We start from the raw sequence: 15604 nt of genomic DNA, 5'->3' as shown, positions 1-15604 counted from the left end.
GATTCAAGTGCACCTCTCTCAAATCTCTCCATTCATTCTTCACGAACATCTGGTATTTTCTGTAGAGACTCTTGTACATCTGATGTTACAGTAGATATGTTGATAGGCACCTCTGGATGGGATTCAGGGTCAAGTGGGTTTGTCATAGTGTTGATGACATGGTTGGTAAGGGCTATAACATGCTCTTCATCCCTCTTCAGTGCAGAGGCAAGGACTTGTTTGTGGACTTTGTCTTCACTACTGCTTGTTAGACCACTTCTTTCTGTCAGAGCTTTTGCATTTCAGGGCATGTCTTGTGAGGTTCCATATGACAAGGGCTGACTTCTTTCTTGTCAGTCCTACAATCCCACTTCTGCCCTTTGAGTCTGCTGACATTTTTCTCAGTTCCCTTGTGGTACATGCTAGGGTGCAATCCAGACCAGTGAAGGGTTGCGTAACCGCCTGCCCTCAAAATGCCGTGCTGATGTGGTTCTCTTGTCTGAACGTTCCCAGCCAACAGACAAGTCTGCACTGAGTGTCTGTGTGTTAAGACGCCCTGATGCAACAATTCTGATTCCAGCAGCTTGCTTGTTACACCACTGCCACACTCTGGCTCCACCAGCCTTGCGTATACCTGGCAAGATAATACCAGCACCTCCCAGTCTTGAATTTTCCCCAACTGTGTGCTCTGCAAAGTCCAGCCCTCTCCTGGATCATTCGGAGAGACATTAAGATTCATTTGTTCCTTTAAAGATACAATACCTAGCAGCTTGCCACATTGGAGTTAACATTCACTTTATATTAAACACAGCACTGGGTTGGTTTAGATTAGGGCTGTCGATTAATCGCAGTTAACTCATGCGGTTAACTCAAAAAAAATTAATCGCAATTTAAAAAATTAATCCCTATTAATCGCAGTTTTAATCGCACTGTTAAACAAGAGAATACCAGTTGAAATTTATTAAATATTTTTGGATGTTCTTATACATTTTCAAATATATTGATTTCGATTACAACACAGAATACAAAGTGTACAGTGCTCACTTTATATTACTATTTTTTATTACAAATATTTGCACTGTAAAAATGATGAACCAAAGAACATAAGAACGGCCATACCGGATCAGACCAAAGGTCCATCTAGCCCAGTATCCTGTCTACCGACAGTGGCCAATGCCAGGTGCCCCAGAGGGAGTGGACCTAACAGGCAATGATCAAGTGATCTCTCTCCTGCCATCCATCTCCATCCTCTGACAAACAGAGGCTAGGGACACCATTCCTTACCCATCCTGGCTAATAGCCATTAATGGACTTAACCACCATGAATTTATCCAGTTCTCTTTTAAACGCTGTTATAGTCCTAGCCTTCACAACCTCCTCAGGTAAGGAGTTCCACAAGTTGACTGTGCACTGCGTGAAGAAGAACTTCCTTGTATTTGTTTTAAACCTGCTGCCTATTAATTTCATTTGGTGACCCCTAGTTCTTGTATTATGGGAATAAGTAAATAACTTTTCCTTATCCACTTTCTCCACATCACTCATGATTTTATATACCTCTATCATATCCCCCCTTAGTCTCCTCTTTTCCAAGCTGAAGAGTCCTAGCCTCTTTAATCTCTCCTCATATGGGACCCGTTCCAAACCCCTAATCATTTTAGTTGCCCTTTTCTGAACCTTTTCTAGTGCCAGTATATCTTTTTTGAGATGAGACCACATCTGTACGCAGTATTCGAGATGTGGGCATACCATCGATTTATATAAGGGCAATAATATATTCTCAGTCTTATTCTCTATCCCCTTTTTAATGATTCCTAACATCCTGTTTGCTTTTTTGACCGCCTCTGCACACTGCGTGGACATCTTTAGAGAACTATCCACGATGACGCCAAGATCTTTTTCCTGACTCGTTGTAGCTAAATTAGCCCCCATCATGTTGTATGTATAGTTGGGGTTATTTTTTCCAATGTGCATTACTTTACATTTATCCACATTAAATTTCATCTGCCATTTTGTTGCCCAATCACTTAGTTTTGTGAGATCTTTTTGAAGTTCGTTACAGTCTGCTTTGGTCTTAACTATCTTGAGCAGTTTAGTATCATCTGCAAACTTTGCCACCTCACTGTTTACCCCTTTCTCCAGATCATTTATGAATAAGTTGAATAGGATTGGTCCTAGGACTGACCCTTGGGGGACACCACTTGTTACCCCTCTCCATTCTGAGAATTTACCATTAATTCCTACCCTTTGTTCCCTGTCTTTTAACCAGTTCTCAGTTCATGAAAGGACCTTCCCTTTTATCCCATGACAGCTTAATTTACGTAAGAGCCTTTGGTGAGGGACCTTATCAAAGGCTTTCTGGAAATCTAAGTACACTATGTCCACTGGATCCCCCTTGTCCACATGTTTGTTGACCCCTTCAAAGAACTCTAATAGATTAGTAAGACACGATTTCCCTTTACAGAAACCATGTTGACTATTGCTCAACAGTTTGTTTTTCTATGCGTCTGACAATTTTATTCTTAACTATTGTTTTGACTAATTTGCCCGGTACTGACGTTAGACTTACTGGTCTGTAATTGCCGGGATCACCTCTAGAGCCCTTTTTAAATATTGGTGTTACATTAGCTAACTTCCAGTCATTGGGTACAGAAGCTGATTTAAAGGACAAGTTACAAACCTTAGTTAATAGTTCCGCAACTTCACATTTGAGTTCTTTCAGAACTCTTGGGTGAATGTCATCTGGTCCCGGTGACTTGTTAATGTTAAGTTTATCAATTAATTCCAAAACCTCCTCTAGTGACACTTCAATCTGTGACAGTTCCTCAGATTTGTCACCTACAAAAGCCGGCTCAGGTTTGGGAATCTCCCTAACATCCTCAGCTGTGAAGACTGAAGCAAAGAATCCATTTAGTTTCTCCACAATGACTTTATCGTCTTTAAGCGCTCCTTTTGTATCTCGATCATCAAGGGGCCCCACTGATTGTTTAGCAGGCTTCCTGCTTCTGATGTACTTAAAAAACATTTTGTCATTACCTTTGGAGTTTTTGGCTAGCCGTTCTTCAAACTCCTCTTTGGCTTTTCTTATTACATTCTTGCACTTAATTTGGCAGTGTTTATGCTCCTTTCTATTTGCCTCACTAGGATTTGACTTCCACTTTTTAAAGGAAGTCTTTTTATCTCTCACTGCTTCTTTTACATGGTTGTTAAGCCACGGTGGCTCTTTTTTAGTTCTTTTACTGTGTTTCTTAATTTGGGGTATACATTGAAGTTGGGCCTCTATTATGGTGTCTTTAAAAAGCGCCCATGCAGCTTCCAGGGATTTCACTTTAGTCACTACTTTTTAACTTCTGTTTAACTAACCCCCTCATTTTTGCATAGTTCCCCCTTTTGAAATTAAAGGCCACAGTGTTGGGCTGTTGAGATGTTCTTCCCACCACAGGGATGTTGAATGCTATTGTATTATGGTCACTATTTCCAAGTGGTCCTGTTATAGTTACCTCTCCCCTTGTGGGTTCCCGTACCAGCTGCCCCATGAAGCAGTCATTTAAAGTATCGAGAAATTTTATCTCTGCATTTCGTCCTGAAGTGAAATGTTCCCAGTCAATATGGGGATAATTGAAATCCCCCACTATTATTGAGTTCTTAATTTTGATAGCCTCTCTAATTTCCCTTAGCATTTCATCATCACTATCACTGTCCTGGTCAGGTGGTCGATAATAGATCCCTAATGTTATATTCTTATTAGAGCATGAAATTTCTATCCATAGAGACTCTATGGAACATGTGAAAAGCAACAGAGGGTCCTGTGGCACCTTTAAGACTAACAGAAGTATTGGAGCATAAGCTTTCGTGGGTGAATGCCCACTTCATCAGACGCAAGTAATGGAAATTTCCAGAGGCAGGTATAAATCAGTATGGAGATAACGAGGTTAGTTCAATCAGGGAGGGTGAGGTGCTCTGCTAGCAGTTGAGGTGAGGTGAGTTGAGGACTGACTGATATCCAGATATCCAATACTTCTGTTAGTCTTAAAGGTGCCACAGGACCCTCTGTTGCTTTTTACAGATTCAGACTAACACGGCTACCCCTCTGATATATGGAACATGTGGATTCACTTAAGATTTTTACTTCATTTGAGTCTACATTTTTTTTCACATATAGTGCCACTCCCCCCCGCACGACCTGTTCTGTCCTTCCAATACATTTTGTACCCCGGAATGATTGTGTCCCATTGATTGCTCTCAGTCCACCAGGTTTCTGTGATGCCTATTATATCAATATCCTCCTTTATCAAAAGAGGAAATGTATTTATCAATAAGAAATGTATTTTTCAGTTCATCTCATACAAGTACTGTAGTGCGATCTCTTTATCGTGAAAGTGCAATTTACAAATGTAGATTTTTTTTGTTACATAACTGCATTCAGAAACAAAACAATGTAAAACTTTAGAGCCTATAAATCCACTCAGTCCTACTTCTTGTTCAGCCAATTGCTAAGTCAAATAAGTTTGTTTACATTTACAGGAGATAATGCTGTCTGCTTCTTATTTACAATGTCACCTGAAAGTGAGAACAGGCGTTTGCATGGCACTTTTGTAGCTAGCACTGCAAGGTATTTATGTGCCAGATATGCTAAACATTCGTATGCCCCTTCATGCTTCAGTCACCATTCCAGAGGACATGCTTCCATGCTGATGACGCTTGTTAAAAAAATAATGCGTTAATTAAATTTGTGACTGAACTCCTTGGGGGAGAACTGTATATCTCCTGCTCTGTTTTACCCACATTCTGCCATATATTTCATGTTACAGCAGTCTCAGATGATGATCCTGGGCATGTTGTTCATTTCAAACACTTTCACTGCAGATTTGACAAAACGCAAAGAAGGTATCATTGTGAGATTTCTAAAGATAGCTACAGCACTCGACCCAAGATTTAAGAATCTGAAGTGCCTTCCAAAATCTGAGAGGGACGAGGTATAGAGCATGATTTCAGAAATCTTAAAAGAGCAACACTCCAGTGCAGAAACTGCAGAACCCAAACCACCAAAAGAGAAAATCAACCTTCTGCTGGTGGCATCTGACTCAGATGATGAAAATGAACATGCGTTGGTTCGCACTGCTTTAGATAGTTATAGAGCAGAACCCATCATCAGCATGGACGCATGTCCTCTGGAATAGTGGTTGAAGCATGAAGGGACATATGAATCTTTAGTGCATCTGGCACGTAAATATCTTGCAACGCCAGCTACAAAAGTGCCATGCGAATGCCTGTTCTCACTTTCAGGTGACATTGTAAACAAGAAGCAGACAGCATTATCTCCTGCAAATGTAAACAAACTTATTTTTCTTAGTGATTAGCTGAAAAAGAAGTAGGACTGAGTGGACTTATAAGCTTTAAAATGATATCTGGTGTGGGTGTGTATAGGATGGATACACAAATCTCCAAAAATATAGCCCTTCTTGAAGAATTGCCACAGGCATACTACACACAGTAATGTAAAAATTAAATGATGGCCACCAGCACACCCACAAACACATCACACACCTGACCTGAGCACCTAGATCAGCACTGAATATTTGCTGAGGTTGTAGTAAAGGTGTGGCATTGCATTGTGAGGGGGATGAATGTGTAGTGTGTTTCCTTCTCTGCTGGGGACAGAAGGAAGTTTACTGCAGAGTCTGCCCCTGCACTCGAGGAGCTCTTAACCTAATCCCTTTTAAACAATTAATGAAAGGAGATGCCCCTCATGCAGGGTGGGTGAATAAATGCTGCTGAGGGACCTCCCACTCCCAGTACCCTATTTCTTGGATCTAAACTGTCAGCCCTAATGCGGCATTAACATTGAATGCTTTATTTGGAAAATAACCACTAGGCATTGCATCGTTCCCATCATTTTGGGAAGTAGCTAGATGTGCTGGTGGGTATAATGCAGTGCCATCCACAACACCCAATGCTCAGCACAAAACTTCCTAATTCTGTGGCCTAATGGATAAGGCATCTGATTTCAGATCAAACGATTGTGTTTGGGTGTCTACACTGCATTGTGAACCCAGACCTGGGCATGTGGACTTGGTGTTTCCAAGCCAATGCCTGAGCGTCCACACTGCATTGTAAACCTGGACTTACAGTTGCTGGCACCCAGGTCTTTTAGCTGTGCTAGTGTGTCCATACTGCACTACACAGACCTTCTGACTTGGGTCTGCGGCGTGAGCTACAGTCATACTGCTAAATGACAGGGCTTGGGACCAAATCACAGTGGGACTTAGGCTGTGACCCATCCCCCAGTAGGGTGTTAGGACCTAGGTCCTGAGTGCTCACTAACCCAAGTCAGATTGATTTGTGTGTGGATGGAAGGGGGTCTTGGGTCAAACCTGAGTCAGATGTCAGGCGGTATAGACATTCCCTTTCTAGTTGCTTTGCCCTTTTTGGAGGTCAGACTAGATCTAATGGTCCATTCTGGCCTTAAAATCTATTAATAATTCTGGCATGCCTCCATTATCATTACAATTTCCAAGGGATTCCTGACTCAGAAAACTCCCACATTCTTTCTTCTGCTTTCCCCGGAGCTTTTACATAGCATTCCAGTTCCACAGCATTCTTGGGGATTTGGCTGCCAATTAAAGGCCCAGCTTGCTCTGGTTTAAAGACCCTTGAGGTGGAGTATGTCCTTGTCTGCTTGCTACCGCTCCATGGCTGTGTCTGCACTGACAAAGAGCCTGTAATTCACCATATTTTAGCTCCCCCACCCCCAAATGAGATGATATGGCACCACCACAGACACCGGAGCTCAGTCTGCTCTGCAGCTTCCTCTGTTACTACCACAAGAGGCGGTGCACTTCTGGAGAACCACGTCTCCTCTGTTTGCCAGAGTTGGTTCAGGCCTAGGTGCAGTGTATCAGTGATCAGGGGCCAGGGCTCAGGTCTCCTCCAAGGGGACCCCATGTACAACTCCATGAGCTGCTTGGTAGACGGAGGTTTAGGTTGCCCTTCAGTCTCGCTGTATTTCTTATATTGCACAATGCAGATTGTATCACTTTCTGTCTAATCTTCTGTCTTCTGCTTCTTTCCAGTTCTCTGGTGTGTGTCCCCACCACCACCCACTTTGCTGGGCCTTCCCCCACGCCCTCTGCCATCAGTGCCCTGTTAGGACGCACACCCATACCCACATGCTGGTCCCTGGGCCCTGTTGGGACATGAGCACCCCTGGACTCCTCCGCTTGTGTACCTTCTGAGGCTCGACCCCCCCCTCCCCAATCACTGCCATGTGTCCCCTGTCAGGACACCCACACACACCTACATTGGCACGCATGTCTAGGAAGGGTGTGTTTGAAAGGGCATACGCCAGTGGGGGAGAAGTGTGTCCACAAGGGAGCGATACACATCTTGTGAACCTCTCCGCTGCTCTGAAGCACACACATGCCCTCTTGTGAACACGCTTTTCCCCAATGTGTGCCTGTGCCATTTTGGATACACATGCATCCAGCATATGGCAAACACAACCCTCCCTTGGGCACCTGTCCACTGTCCTGGGCTCCCTTCCCTTTCTGACAGGTGCACACAGACACCCTCTCTCCCCCTCAGCATGCATCCACCCTGTTTGCCTCACCGCCTCCCACTTGTGTAAGCACCTTGTCAGTCCCTCCCCATGTCTGGCATTCCTGCCATGTCTAGTCCCTCCCACCCAGTGCATACCAGCCGAGGGCAGAAGTCAGAGTCTAACTGCTGGGGCTGGGAAGGGCCATTCCCATGGGCAGGTTATTCCTGACTTGCACACCAGGGGTTCCTGCCCCACTCTCTCAAGCAGCTGGTGCTGGCCAGGCTCAGAGACGGGAGCCTGGTCTGATCCTAGCCAATGCCTGCATCAGCCCTTCACTCCTCCTCTCTCCAGGGTACATTCCAATCTTTTTTTTCTCTCTGTCTGTTTCTTTCTCTCTCTGTGGTCGCCTGCTATGATGTTCATCACCACTATCTTCTCCTCCTCCTCCTCCTCCTCCTCAGATCCTCCACTCTTGAAGACAGTATTAAACAGTACGAGCAGGATCTGGCCAGGAAGCTCTACCAGTCCCGACAGCGGGCACCTGCACCAGGGGCCAGGCCAGCTCAGGTGTCTAGCCCAGGGCAGAGTCACGTCTCAAGAACCCCTGGGTCAGGAAGTCAATCCAGGTGTGCACAGCCCCTGCCCCTCCAGTTGCATGTTCCACAATCCCTCTCTGTATTCCTGCCTCCTACTGCAGCCATCTCTGCTGCTGCTCTAGGAGTGGGCAGAAACCCCCCTCCTGCTGCAGTGTGCTAGAGCCCATTGCCCCCTGGTTCTGCAGGCTGATGGCAGTTATCTAAACAATGAGAGGGAGAAGGTCTCCTGCTTGGGAAGCCTCCGCTGCCAAGTGCAGAGCCCATCTTGCCGTAGTCAGTTCTGAATTTCACAAATGCCAGAAGAGGGGCAGGATGCAGCAGCACTGATGGAGTGTGGGGGAGATCAGAGTGCCTGAAATAACCCTCACGCCCTTGTGGTTTATACCTGCAATTCCCCTCCCTCCTCCTGGCCTGGATGGTTCCCCATCACATCCCCAGGCACCTCTGGAGAGCCCTGCAGCTTCTCACTTGGGTGTGCAGCGCTCGGCTAGGTCTGTCCCAGATTCACACGTGTGTGTGTGTCAGGAGGAGGTTAATGGCTGATCATAGCAAATTCAGCTGTTTTCTGAATTCTCTCCTACACTGACTTTCTCTGTCTGCCACAACATATCCTCACCCTCTCCACAGAGGGAACATGGGAGCCAGTGCTCTGTCCCTGCCCTCTGACATTCAGCCCCAGAGCCATGGGCTGGCTGCCAGGCACAGAAGAAGGCATTACTCATAATTCTCTTCAATGATGCTGATGTCCACTTTCTCCCCCCTCCTCTGAGGCAGGATGAAGTCTCTGGAGCAGGATGCCCTCAAAGCCCAGATGGTGATTGCCAAGTCCAAGGAGGGGAAGAAGCGCAGCACACTGGAACAGCTGGCTGAATCGCCTTCACCTGCTCCCACCCCATCCCCAACGCTTCCAGAAGGTACTGTATGCCACAGCATCCTGGGAGTGGGGTTCACCACATCACTAGGGATAGAGGCCAACATCTGTGCGCTAGCCAGGACTCTTCCAGATGTCCCAGACACAGGCCCACTGAGAGTGAATTCCCCATTTCTTCTAGGCTGAGGGGGCGCATCTAGGGCTGGGCTGGAATCTTGCAGCCAGGATAGTCCTGGCTTGTATGATACTGACAGAGCCCCACCCCTTTGCCATGTTATTCTCCAGGGAACCCAAGCAATGGAAACTCAACACCATAGCCCGAGAAACAGGAGAGAGAAATGACCGTGTGGCTGGGAGGCTTGGCATAGCCCTTTATAGCGCTTAGGCATGCTGCCAAAGGGGGAAGGGGTGCGTAATGCATTCCTCACTAACCAGTGCTTCTGCCTCTTCTTTTGCAGATTGCAGCCCCAGGAATGTCACTTCACCAGGGAGGCTGGTAGGAGTTGCTGCCACCCCCTCTCTGTCTTATCTCTAAACCTGGGATACCCACCCACCGCGAGCCAGGAAAGGGAGAATGACCCGTATGGCTGGGATGTGAGATCCTCACTCACAGACTCATCCCAGATATGGGGCCATGAGAGTGAGCCACCTGGCCCGGTGTGCTCAACCATGCCTGTTGCTGAGAGCTGAGATTTGGTCTCATTTCCCTAGGTTTCCATTTCACTTGTCTGTGAACCCTCCGTTTCCCACACGTTCCATTTCCATCCCCTCTGCTTTTCAGCTCAGCCTCTGCATTTTACCCTCAGCAAGCTTTCACGCCTGACACCCCTTCTACAAGCCTCACAATACCTGCTCCCAGCTGTTGTGGTTGTTTGTTTCATTACCTCAAGTGGCCCCAGCTGAGATCAGTGCTGGGCACTGTACACATGCACTGAGAGTCAGAGCTCACTGTGTACAAAGACAAGACAAAGGGGAGAGGGAAACTGAGGCACAGAGAAGGGAAGAGGCTTGCCCCCAGTCACATAGTAGAACTAGGAATATATGGAGGTTTAAAATCCTGGCCCCAATGAATTCCATGGGAGTTGCCATTGATTTCAGTGGAACCTGGATTTTCCCCAGTTCAGTGCGTGATCCAGTGGACCACGCTGTATATGCCCAGGGTTTTAGGGCACTCCTGTCCTTTGCTGGCCCCGAGCCTCAGCGCATGAAGGATTATATCCCAGAGATGACTTGCTGCAATAGACGATTGTTCATGCGGGTCCTGGTGCCACCTTTCACAGACGAGAGGTGTCACCATCGCCTTTACCAAAACCATTCCTTCTGCCCTGGTCTCCTGATAAACCTTTCCACAGTGTGCTGCAACCCTCTGCTTGCTGCTGATCCCTCGCTCACTCTCTCTCTTTCTCTCTCTCTCTTCTCTTGCTGTCCCTTCCAGTCCATGTCTGAAAAGAAGTTTGACTACCGGGAATTTGCCGCTATTCCTTCTTCCAAACCTGTTTACGAAATTCAGGTATAAGCTGCATGCAGAATTCCTGTCTTCACGCAATTGCCAACTAAGCAATCAGGGTCTGATTCTGGTTGGCGTGCCCTCACCTGAAGCTGTGTTATATGACTTAGAGGTCTAATAGAGGGTCCCTGAGGGTGGGGATGTGTACTGTGGGTGAAATGTCTTTGGAACATGGCAGAATCATGGTGTACATCACAGAAAGAGTGTGAATCTGGCTCCCCAGCCTGGATCCCATCCCACCTCCTGGGACATCTAGAGACCAGGTCATTAATTCATTGCTCTTAGCAATCATGGCAAAGGGTCTCTGTAGCTCCTTCTATGGGTGGAGCTGAGACAAACGGGGCTGCTGATGCAGTCTTCCTGAGTCCCCTGGGATTAAATGGAAGCCTGACTAGCTGACATGCTCGTGGCCTTCGGGCATCTTCAAGAAACTGAGCTGTATTCAACAGAACATGTCTCCCTCACTAGTGACCTTCAAGATCTCCCTTCTAAGTAAGAATAATTCATAAAGGACCATTGTGATGAGTGATGCCAAAGCTTCCCAGGAGTTTCTTCTCCAGCTGACTAGGAATGAAAAGTTCCTCTTGCCTAGTACAGAAGAAGCCTCACAATCTACTGGGTGTTTGTGCACAACTAGCCGTTGTTGCAGCTGCAACTTCCATGGAAAACCAGAGACTTTATGCCAAGCAGAACTCCCAATTTACCTTTCCAACCTCTGTTCCCCAGACTCTTTAGCTGAGGCAGCTACTGCTAATGCGAGATCTGGTACCATTCAGCCCCTGACAAGGAACCACAGAAACACAATTATTGAGACAGGAAACTAGTCCTCAGAGCCCTTTCCATGCAGGATGCAGTGGTGTGGCATGAGTAGTGACCTCTGTAAGAGCAATTCATGAGTTACTCATTTTAGCAATTCGCTGATCCATTAGTTCAAGCTCTTTATTACAAGCAGTCAAATGGGATTGTGGAAAAATCAATCCAAATAACAAAGAGCTGGATTTTTTTAAAACCTTGTGGATTTAAAGCATCCGTTGTTAGCACTGTTAAAATATCACCACACACCTCCCAGTGCTTTTAGAGTTACCAAACAGGGGACTTACAGGCAAAAACCTTGGTGCCAACATCTGACACACTGTTTGAGTGAGAGACTATTGACCCTGACATAATTAACAAATAGCTAAGCACCAGGGAACTAGAACAGAAGAAATATTAGGACAAGAATGCCAAACAGTTATTCCATTGCAAGTAGGAGGAATATTAACTTCAAACCAGAATGTGGCTGACAACCTGCCAAGGAAATAGCTGAACCAGCAGCACCGATGTTACAAACCCTGAGGGTCAGTCCTATGCAAGGAACTTGAGACATCTCCACAAAGCCAGAGAGGACACTAGAGCTCTGCTTTCGGAGGACATCCAGAATGCTGCTCACAGAAGGAACACACCCCCAGCCAATCACAGACAGTGAAACATCAGGGACAGCAAACACAGGCTCCAGGTGGCAGATCCACCTCAGCAGCTGTACAGACCACTGCAGAGAAACTGAGCAGTGGCCATGTGGTCAGAGAGCCATTGGGCCGCAGAGATAACAGTTATGGACAGATATCTGTAGCAGAGAATAATCCTCTCATCCGTGCTGCGTTAGGTCATCTCCCCAGCCTCCAGCCTCAGAGACTGGGTGTGTCATTAACAAGCTGTTTGTCTGGGTGGCTGTTTTGGCTGATATTAGGGTTAATTCACATTGATTTTCAAAAAGGAAGATGTAACAGTAGCCCCCAGGGGTATTACCTTTGTTACCCTGGCCCAGGATGGGGTGGGAGCCAGCAAATGAAGAGTAGTTTCCCAGCACTCGTTTATTACAGCGGTATTTAATCTGCTATCAGGAGGCAAAGATCTCAGGCCCAGGAGTCTCACCGTTCATCCCCCAGAGCTAGACTGGCATTAGCAGAGCTCAAGGTAGCTGCTAAGGGTTTGGTCTATACTGTTACTCAGGTTATCCCTTAGTTACAATTTTGGCCACTCTCAAATGGTTACGGCTCTGTAGTCTCTAAATGTCTTCATTTTGCACACAGACACAAATCATTTTCAGACACCTGGGCCAGATGAAGAGAGAGGGACAGAAACTTAAGTGCTGATGTTGGGAAATCACTGCTGATTCATAGAATCGAAGGACTGGAAGGGACCTCCGTAGGTCATCTAGTCCAGTCCCCGGCACTCATGGCAGGACTAAGTATTATCTAGACCATCCCTGACAGGTGTTTGTCCAACCTGCTCTTAAAAACCTCCAATGATGGAGATTCCACAACCTCCCTAGGCAATTTATTCCAGTGCTTAACCACCCTGACAGGAAGTTTTTCCTAATGTCCAACATAAACCGCCCTTGTTGCAATTTAAGCCCACTGCTTCTTGTCCTAGCCTCAGAGGTTAAGAAAAAAAAATTTCTCCCTCTTCCTTGTAACCACCTTTTACATACTTGAAAACTGTTATCATGTCCCCTCTCAGTCGCCTCTTTTCCAGACTAAACAAACCTAATTTTTTCAATCTTCCCTCAGAGGTCATGTTTTCTAGACCTTTAATCAGTTTTGTTGCTCTTCTCTGGACTTTCTCCAGTTCGTACACATCTTCCCTGAAATGTGTCGCCCAAAACTGGATACAATACTCCAGTTAAGGCCTAATCAGTGCGGAGAAGAGCGGAAGAATTACTCCTCGTGTCTTGCTTACAACATTCCTGCTAACACATCTCAGAATGATGTTTGCTTTTTTTGCAACAGTGTTACACTGTTGTGTTATATTTAGCTTGTGATCCACTATGACAGACAGATCCCTTTCCACAGTACTCCTTCCTAGTCAGTCATTTCCCATTTTGTATGAGTGCAACTGATTGTTCTTCGACTGCTTGCTCATGTCGATTCCATTGTAGGTGTGCAAGAACCCACATGCACGGCCGTTGGAGACTTTTGCCTTAGCGGTACCCTGGGGCCGGCTATGGAGCCCTCTGGAGTGCTGTGCTCATGGTGCAGTATATCAGGCACCGCTGGCCCTGCGCCCTCTTAGTTCCTTCTTACCGCCTCTGGTGATCAGTCGGAGCGCTTCTGTCCCTTGCTTCGCAAGTAGTCAGCATTTTTTCTTTGTCTGTTTAGCCTTGTGCTTCTCTGTAAATAGTTGTAAGTGTTTACTTAGATAGTGTCCCAGCGGGGACTTTGCCCCCGATGGGGCATGTCCCGATCTCCAGGTTTCAAGCCCTGCTCGTCCTGTAGTGACCCGCATGAGAGTTGTTTGCAATGCCTCAGGGAAACCCATATAAAGGAGCGCTGTCGTATCTGCCAGAACTTTTGTCCACAGACTCAGAAGGAGCACGACATCCGCCCCAGGGCCCTCCTGATGCAGGCTGCCCTGCATCCAGCTTCGGAGCCAGCATGGCCCAAACTGGAACCCAGTGCTTCAACTTCGGTGCATAGCGCACTTCCGGCACTGGGGTCCTCCCGGCACCGATCACCATCAGCGGTGCCGAAGAAGAAGCCTAAGAAGATGGCACCAGCCAAGCCCGACCAGGGGGCTCTGGGCAAAGGACCCTGTTCGGGCCTTACGCCCACTCCGGACCTGTTGAAGGGTTCGGCCACGGGGGGTTCCTCCCCCAGAAAGGACCCGCCACCGACTCTGGGTAGTGGTGAAGGGCCTAAGCAAATGGGGCAACCGGCCCCCTCTGAGGGCCCGGCACCAGGAGAGTCCACAGCGCCTCCGCTGCATGCAGCAAAGGACCAGGCTAAGGCTCCCCTTGAGGGCAAGCCCACCGGAAAGGCCTCACACAAATCAGATGAGTGACACTGGGCTCCGGAGCCAAGACAGAGCCACAGGTCACCACGTTCTTGGTCTCCATGTCAGCCCAGGTCTCCGGCTAGTCGCTACGAGTCGCCGGCACTGCGCTCTTGATCTCTGTCGTCGCGCAGAGGTTCACCCAGGCATTGTCGATCACCCCAGTACCAGTCCTCGCCCCACCATCGGTCACCATCACTGAGACCTCGAGGGCGCTCCCCGACGCAACGCCGCTCCCCCTACCCCCGGCACCGGTCAGACCAGTCCAACCACGGTCTCCGGCAGCAACCATTGCGCCGTCAGACTCAAGGCTCCACAGCCCTGCCCTGTTCGCCGCAGGGAGACAACTTCGCAGGCTCGGAGGCACAGTTCAGTCCCTCGCCCAGACAGCATGAGTGGGCTCCTGAAGGTGCATCAGTGGCATTGATGCCGACCTGGCACCAAAGCCAGTGGCCGTCCCAATGGCCGTATTGGAACACATGGGACGTTCCTGTCATGCCGGTGCCCCACTCCCGCCAGCCCTCGGTTGCCGCATCAGACAGACCACAGGCGGTGCCCCCAGCATCTGCGGCACCGGGCTCGGTGCAGGACGTCCCGGCAACCGCCTCGGGTGAGGAGCCAGTACAAACCCCAAGGCCACTCTCCCCCAAGGCCACACCACCTAGGCCTCCCACCCCCCCCCTTCCCCAGCCATCAATTCATCTTCCTCCTCCCCAGACAAAGCGGTAGCGGAACCTCCAGAGCTAGCCCACCGGAAGACTTCCGCCAGCATTAGGTTCTGCTCCACAAGGTGGCGGCTAAATTGTTCCTCAAAGTGGAGGAGATGGAGGAGCAGATGGACACGCTTTTTAACGTGCTCTCTGCATCCGCCCCAACCCGGGTTGCGCTCCTGGTTCACGATGGGGTCCTGAATATCGCCAAGGCCATCTGGCAGACCCCGTCTTCCATCCCGCCCACCTCGAAAAGGGCGGAAACAAGTACTTTGCCCCCGCAAAGGGGTTCGAGTACTTATATACTTATCCGCCATCGGGTTCATTGGTTGTGTCGGTGGCCAATGAATGGGACAAACGGGGCCCACCAGTTCTACCCCTAAGAATAAAGAGGCGAAAAAACGACTTATTCAGCTGATTTATTCTACAGCTGGCCTCCAGTTTCGGGTGGCAAATCACCAGCCCCTCTTGAACCACTACAATTTTAACTTGTGGGGCTCTCTCCTCAAGTTCAAGGATTCCATGTCCCATGAAGCGGCCCAGGAATTTGCCACCCTGGTGAAGGAAGGGACCGTGGCAGCTCGGTCTTCTCTC

The 15604-nt window shown here is 48.0% G+C and overlaps 1 protein-coding gene across 1 annotated transcript in view; it reads left to right on the top strand.

The window, feature by feature from the left end:
• The window catches only part of SCRIB (scribble planar cell polarity protein), a 195944-nt gene that overhangs the window by 165238 nt on the left and 15102 nt on the right, over nt 1-15604 (top strand). Inside the window, exons 41-44 of the mRNA XM_065397800.1 lie at nt 7978-8142; nt 8887-9026; nt 9442-9479; nt 10419-10493. Of these exons, the coding sequence (XP_065253872.1) occupies nt 7978-8142; nt 8887-9026; nt 9442-9479; nt 10419-10493 (418 nt within the window). The remainder of the gene's footprint in view (nt 1-7977; nt 8143-8886; nt 9027-9441; nt 9480-10418; nt 10494-15604) is intronic.

This window comes from Emys orbicularis, chromosome 2 (genome assembly GCF_028017835.1).
Source record: "Emys orbicularis isolate rEmyOrb1 chromosome 2, rEmyOrb1.hap1, whole genome shotgun sequence".
In the NCBI taxonomy this organism is placed as follows: Eukaryota; Metazoa; Chordata; order Testudines; family Emydidae; genus Emys; species Emys orbicularis.
The sequence above is the reverse complement of the archived record's forward strand: the minus strand, read 5'-3'. Positions and strand labels throughout refer to the sequence as shown.